The 7,642-nt window shown below is 40.3% G+C and overlaps 1 protein-coding gene across 3 annotated transcripts in view; it reads right to left on the minus strand.

Annotated features, from left to right (window-relative positions):
- The window catches only part of LOC148019577 (ankyrin repeat protein), an 83,458-nt gene extending 76,702 nt beyond the window's left edge, over positions 1-6,756 (minus strand). Inside the window, exon 1 of one of the 3 annotated variants that reach the window (XM_087699586.1) lies at positions 6,601-6,756. In XM_087699586.1, coding sequence (XP_087555712.1) covers positions 6,601-6,649 — 49 coding nt within the window. In that variant the 5' untranslated portion in view covers positions 6,650-6,756. The remainder of the gene's footprint in view (positions 1-6,600) is intronic. The other 2 variants (XM_087699584.1, XM_087699583.1) reach the window with 2 other exon arrangements.
- Positions 6,757-7,642: the final 886 nt, after the last annotated feature.

Genomic DNA, 7,642 nt, shown 5'->3' on the forward strand with positions numbered 1-7,642 from the left:
CTCGATGTAAAAAGGTTGGTGTAGAAGACATCAAACCAAGGAATTGGCAGCTGAGTCAAAAGAATCATAGCCATATCCTCTGAAGAGATCATCCTCCCAAGGGACACAAGCTCATCCCTCATATCCTCCAACCTCTTGATATGATCCTTCATGGAAGGAAAATCATCAACATCGAGCATTTGTAATTTCTTCTCAAGAGTAATCCGGTGGGCAAATGTCTTCTGATGGTACAAAGAAGCAAGCTTGTATACACTTCCATTGCTTTTCGCAACCTGCGCATATACACTAGGACAAAATCCTGTAAGCTCATAAAGAGAAAAGATCAGGCTCTAGAGTTTAACCGATCCCATAAGGCCGCATGATCCATCGATAAACCAATGGTGGGATTCTCCACTGGAAGAGGAATAGGGTGGGTAACCCAAAAATCAAAGGTATCAAAGGTACACTCCACTTTACACGACCAAAGCGAGTAGTTGGAACCATCAAGCCACTCTTCTTAGGGTAGAGAAGAGAGTACAGGCACCTGTATTGAGGGTGCCATGAATGGCATATGAAGACCAATAGAACGAGCCTTTTGTGAAACATGAAGACAACGGGGAGGAGACGGATCTCGTACAGACAGGCTAGGAGACCTCCGTTCATCACATTAACTAGCACAAAAATCTTTCTCTCTCTCAGAGGAAGAAATAGAAACCTCATCCTCTGAGTCAACGAAGAGCCAATGATAAGACAACTTCAAACCTACAATCTCCCAAAAAGCTACATTGGACAAAGAAACAACAATCGCTTGCTACCAAGAGGCTATCATTTGCACAAAAAACTGTCGCCCACAGCAAAAACCTATCGCCAAGATTGAAGAAGCTATCGCTTGCAAAAATATGATGACGTCTGCTCCACAAAATGGATACATGCAAAAACACAAATTTGTGTTTCACGCAAAACACAAAAGTTGATGCTGCCCAATGCAAGAAAGCTGCCACTTGGGCCGGAGAGACTATCGTTTGTTGCCTGGGGATTCAAAGGGGCAGTGAACCACCTGTTCATGCTATAAATGTAGTAAAATGCAGGCTGAAAAATCTACGTTTTGGAATATGAGCTGCTCCTCCACAATGAAAACCTGCTCTTTTGCAAGAAATCTCCAAATTGTATCCTCACTTAAGTGATGATACCATGTGAGAGTGCACAACGAAAGAGAAACAGGAACACAGAAATAAACAGAAAGAGAGAGAGAGAGAGAGAGGAAGCAGAAGATGAGGGAAGAATACTTCACTTACTAAAGAAGAATGTTGATACAATGATGATGGATTGATCAATCCCTTCACGCAACCCACAACATCAATGAGGGCACCAGATCAAGCTAATGATGAGAGGGCAGCACCAAAGATGGAGAAAGATGATGGAGTCTGAGTGTGCACCTGCCAAAGAAAGAAGAAAGATGATAATATGAATGACTGCCAAGTAGGGAATGGCTATAAATATCCACAAAACCCCTAAATTGGCCTGCTAAAATCTGAAAATGCCATAAATGTTGGCCGACCAGCATTTAATGCTAGTTGTGGCATAATAAATGTCTTTAAAAATACCAAATTGCCACCAAAAAATCCGATCGGTAAAGACGATGTCGAGCAAATGTGGACAGCCTAGGAAATGCATAAACTGCTCATGGAAAACACACTAGGACCCAACAAACAAAAGAAATGCACCTAGATAGCCACTCTAGAATGGGTAGCCTCCCCTATCAAAACACATGACAAGCTTGTCAAAGCTCCAAAAGTCCTCGTCCGACTTAGACTGAGACTTACAAGCAAGAGATGACACGGCATAGCAAACAGAACTGCTAACGATTCCAACTTAACTAATATGCAACATTGCATCCAATTGGCTAGTCCCTCGTGTGTACATGACATGCTAGGAGCACCAGATGCATCAGCAAACATTCTCATTTGCATATTTTGAACCATTGTAATGACTCTACATGGGAATTTACATACTACCAACCGTACCAAGATACATTTTCCCATATATTGCATGCATGAATAGTTGTGTTTTTCTTCATGTGGGCATTAGTAGCTACATTTTTCCTCATAACCAGCACTATATGGAGCATCTGCATAACCAGCATTAGTCCCATGACTCCCAAACACAGTGGGCTTCATATATATATTACCAAACTTGCCACTTTGTTCCCCAACCCCATGCCAACATTGTTATACATGGGGTTATACATATTATCAACCATACCTAGATGCATCGGGCCTTGCACACCATGCATTGGTTGTTGCATACCATATGGATTAGTGTCATACATCCCCTATGCAATCCCTAACCCACCATAGCATGGAAACTAGTGCCACCACCTGGCTGTCCCATAATTGCATGCATGCCTTGCTGTCCAAAAAACATTGGATTGGCACTTCCAAGTTGGCCTTGCATATGTATCAATCGCCCCACTAGCATCATTTGCTTATGCTCACTACCCACATTTAGAACATCATGTTGTTGTATTGGCTCTTTCTTCGATGCATCTTATTGTCCCAAAGCTCTTGAAGACAATTTCCTCTTCTTACCTTTGTTACTCTCCTTTAAGGGGTTCAAAAAGTGTATGAGCTAAGGATCATTTACCAATTGCATTAACATTTCAGCTATTGTCCTCAACTGATCTTTACACTAGTTATCGCACTCGTCTTCCTCTTGCTGGTCATCAACTTCAAGAGACCTAGAAGGACCCACCTCTTGTCCAATTCCCTCATTCTCAGCTTGCTACCCATACTCGGTGTCTTGTCCAAGATCAGGCATTGCATTTTTCCCAACACTTTGCGAACTTTCAGATTGAGAGGCATCATCCTTGCTTGATCCCATCTCACTATCTGAAGACATTCTTGTTGCGATCCTCAGCTGAATACAATTTCACCGCTAGAGCACAGCTTCTAACCCTCAATCACGTGCCTCAAGTCCACCAATTCAAGAAAATTGATGGTATGTCCCAGTAACGAAACCATGAAACCAACCTTCCTCCTCATATAGAGAAGTAAATAACCAAATTAAGCACTAATTATTGCAATTAAAAAGTGAGCATAAACTGAAATTCACACATCACCTTTAATAATCTTGGATATTGGACAGTCTATTGGCACCAAAACCGACATTCTTTCGGTATTTCTTTAACTTAAATTGCAATTGGATGGAGTACAACTGAGATTCCTTATTATCCCCTGCTAATCCAAATGCCCCTTGCTGCCACAAATTATCAGCAAGCCTTCAAACCAATTTGCCCCTTAGTTTGCTTAAGGATTAGCCTTCACCGTGCTTCTTAAAAGATTCAGTCCCAAATCTGATATTAGCTAGTGAGCCTCTTAAATCTTCTTGAAATTCCTCAATTTCAATTGCTAAAATTTAAGTCCTAGGCTCTCAATTCTAAGCACGCATCCCCAGGCAGCTATCAAACCCTAATTTTGTTGTAAATTAGGGTTTACAATAAAGATTAACTGAAATCTCTTCCTCTAATGGCTTGAACTGCTGGAAAATACTAAGATAACTTGAGAGTAGCTGGGAGATAAGAGAGAATGCGGTAGAGAGAGAAATTTCAGAGTTTCACCGCGAGAAATGCTAAAAAACTACCGCTGCCCTGCTCAAACAACCATAGAAGCAATCACCTACAGCTTAGGACCACCAAAAAGACTGATGCCCCATCCTATATACTGTCATCTGCACCAAAAGGACCTTGGGCTGCTATCACTTGCTCCTAGAGGACTCTAAACTGCTGTCACATACTGTAGAACTGATCCCTCATGCCTACAAATCACATCAATAGCCTCTCCTTGCTCTCTAACAGCCTCCTCCTCTCTCACAATGGCTAGAATAGACTTTCACCAACCCTTAAAAACGTTTTTTCCACTTGCATGGGCAAGTTTTGCCAAGTGACAGCCTTCTAATCTCATTTTTCAATATTACCCAGCTTTTAAAATTAATTTTCAATATATTAATTTTAAAAATTAATATAATATTTATTCTAGTGCTCCAAAAAATAAATCTAACCAACCAATAATTAAATTGGCCAAGCCAATTTTAATTTGTCTTTCAAGTATCCTTGAGTAGTTACTGACCCTTAGACTAGCATTAGTTAATTAATTAATACCTAGTCTCTAACATTACCACTAACATTAGCAGCCAATAAATTGGCTAGGCTCAAATCTGGAATCAAGTACCACCTAGTACCTAGCAAGCATAACTTATTATTACTTTTACCTTTAACACCCACTGCATCCTTAAGGTCATTGGCCTGTTACCATGAAATAACTGCCATGTGCTAAACAACCTTGCATATTTGATTAATACATTAATCAAATGTGACCAGCACGATTAGAGCTTCTCAAAATTTCACATCCCCATGACAGCAATCTTTCTTCCAATGCCTATCTTGCCACAAATGTGGTGAGTAAACTCCTTGGCTTTGACTAGTCAATCTTCTCAACAAAAGGAAAAAAACAACACTAAGAAGAAGAACAAGAAGTCAATGCAGAAAGCTTCAAGGCATCACACGCTATACGACAATCTATAGCCTCGATCACGAGCTTTGCCAAATCATAAGACTCCGATATGGCAAGTATAATAACATGCCAAGGCGCTAATTCTCCCCATTGAGCTTTTGATATGAAGAAAAAGCCGACAACATAGGGACCTTATGGTCCATAATAGCCTAAAACTTCACATCAATTTCGGTCAACATTGTAAATGAAATGACCTACACAAAAACAAGGACAACCCCTTTTGACTCCGCACACAATGCTAGTGCTTGCTAGGGCTTCCTCCACTCACAAAGAGTTCACCCGCCAAAGGCAATGAAACTCGAAGTCTGCTACAAATGGCTGAAAACGCAACCTTTTTTTCTTCACTAGCAAGAAAAACATGCAAAAAATAGCATCTTTCCTCCTTGTCCATGCTCTACCTGTTTACCTCAGTCTCAAAAGGCTAAAAACCCAAACTTTTGTTAGAAAGAATTCTCCCAAAAAGTTTGCCCACATTAATCAGCCCTTCTACACTGCTCTAATACCATGTTAGAGTGTAGCAAATGTGGAAGCATATCATTCAATTAAAACTTAATCAAATGCTAAAGCAAATCATCAAAATTTCACATCCTTGTGACAAAATGAGGGAGTACAAGGATGCCTATACATAGATAAATGCAAGATGCCACACATGATACAAGACTAACCAATCACCCAAGATGGATGGCCACATAACTAGCCAAAGTGCCCAAAAAGAAACCTAGCCCATGGCACTCTAACATCCCCAAACTTTGGTGGAATCACAAGTAGAGATCCTTGGAATGCTCCCAAAAATGCAAACAATGGCCTTCTTTGTTCTTCATGGAAAACTCAAAACCATCACAATCTACTTGGACATCTTTTTACTCCAACATCATGATTGACCAATTTCATTGGAGGAGACGGTGAAGCCAAATCATTTATTTATTTACTTGTTTGTTTGATTACTTACTCACTTATCATTTATTTATTTACTTGTTTGTTTGATTACTTACTCACTTATTGACTTGTTTGTTTGATTACTTACTTACTTATTGACTTCTTTATTTGATCATACCAAAGGACATGAATGAGGCCTAGTAATAAAGCTGCTATTATAAGGTGAAAGTATTGCGAATTAAAGCTCCTTTGTGAAGTACTATAACGAAAAGCTTTTTGGAAAAGCTAGTGTGCAAGAAAGCTTCTCACAACCAGCCTGAATGTGTGACTTTGAAATGTCACACTAAGCACAATGAGCTGAAAGATCGATGGCCCCTTACATGCTGATTGACTGGAAGGCTATGATTTTAACTGATTCATGGGTAAAGTACAATATCTTATCTTCACTGTGCATTTGTGCAATTTTTTTTGAAATTAGATGATTACTGGCAACCCCAGTTAGGCTGCTGTCATGTTCTACGTATTGTAGTCACACACGTTGAGGAATGTTCAACAGGCAAAAATATGTGTGTTTAAGGTTCCATGCAAAACCCAAACTGCAATCTTTGCTGTTGGGTCTGCGAATTTATTCTGAGTTTGCAGGAAATGGATAGCAGTACATACCAAACCCTACTTGTCAACCTTCAGCTCTACAAAACCACCCTGAATTGAATGAACTGGACCAAATTTGTGTGAGACTTCTAAAAAGTAAGACAAAGTGAGGCTTGTGCAAGTGTGACAATGCAATATATGGCTCTCGATTTAAATAAAAATTCTTGCAGCCTAGCCCTAAATTAATTTGACCTAAATCTGCAAGAACCGGATACCAATACATCCAAAAACCTCGTTATCAATCTTAAGATCCATAAAACCACCCTGAATTCGATGGAACTGGACCAAATTTGAGTGAGGCTTCTGAAAATAAGCCAAGGTGACGCTTCCAAAGGCCCGACGATGCAATCTATGGCTCTAAACGTCATTTGAAATTTTCTTATTCGATTAAAACACACACCTCTCTCTCTCTCCCCCCCCTCTTTGTGTGTGTGTGTGTGTGCGCGCGCGCGCGCGCGCAACCACGTGTGTGTGTGTGTGTGTCTGTCTGCTTCTGTAGACGCGTGTGCACGAGAGAGAAAAATACCTTTCGGGTCGCTCAGATTCGTGTATTCTCGGACCTCCCTGCCTGCCATGCCTGAAAACGAAAAACAAACGCAGAGTGGCAGAGGTGACGTGAATGTATGTTCAGTACCTCTATCAAACACGACCTCTAACAAGTAATAGCTTGCCTAATATATATATATATATATATAAAAGGGAGGTCGAATGCACAAACAAGCATTGTGACAAACTTTTGTCTTGCAAACGTCCGCGACAAGCTATTACTTGTTAGAAGTCTTGCTAAGTTTGTCACAATGCTTGTTTGTGCACTTCCCTCAAGCTATTAATTGTTAGAAGTCGTGCTAAGTTTGTCACAATGCTTGTTTGTGCACTTGACCTCCCTCATACCCTCATATATATGTACACACACACACACACAGACAAAGGGTATGAGGGAGGTCAAGTGCACAAACAAGCATTGTGACAAACTTTTATCTTACAGGGTAAACTGCAAATGCTACAACCAAGGCATCATCACAATTTTCGAATGCATCAATTTAAAAAACAAAAAAGATGAAAAAACAAACACGTCAAGTCACAAGGGGGAGGGAGTTCTAGGAGCCAAGCTGTTGCTTGAGTGTACCTCACACTAGCTTTGCCTGCTTGACCTTTTCTTCAGTCGTTGAGAGGTGAATCTAAAGGCATGTTTCTCAAGATTTTTGACAATTTTAGGTAGATCCACAAGGCATTTGTGAGCGAAGATGAAGATTTTAGGCTCAAAAGTGGTCTTGTGGTGCAAAGCAGTCAAGGTGCAAGAGACAAAGCATTTTGAAGTTTGAGACGCAACAAAGCACCAAGTCAAGTCTACAAATAATAAAGAAGCATTCAACCATCACTTAAGCATTGATTCTACATATTTGGGGTAAATTTTGAGACTGCAAGACCTTAATTTGTGGAGGAATATGGTCCGAGCAGCCATGGAGGCTAGAAATAGGCCAAAATGTGAAGGGTTGGACCAATTTAATTGGACAATGGCCAAATTTAAAAGGATATGACCAAAAGAAATAACTAATGAGGATGAATCG

The sequence above is a fragment of the Lygodium microphyllum genome, chromosome 19, assembly GCF_053477565.2.
Source record: "Lygodium microphyllum isolate KBCC chromosome 19, Lygodium_microphyllum_v1.1.10, whole genome shotgun sequence".
Lineage (NCBI taxonomy): Eukaryota > Viridiplantae > Streptophyta > Polypodiopsida > Schizaeales > Lygodiaceae > Lygodium > Lygodium microphyllum.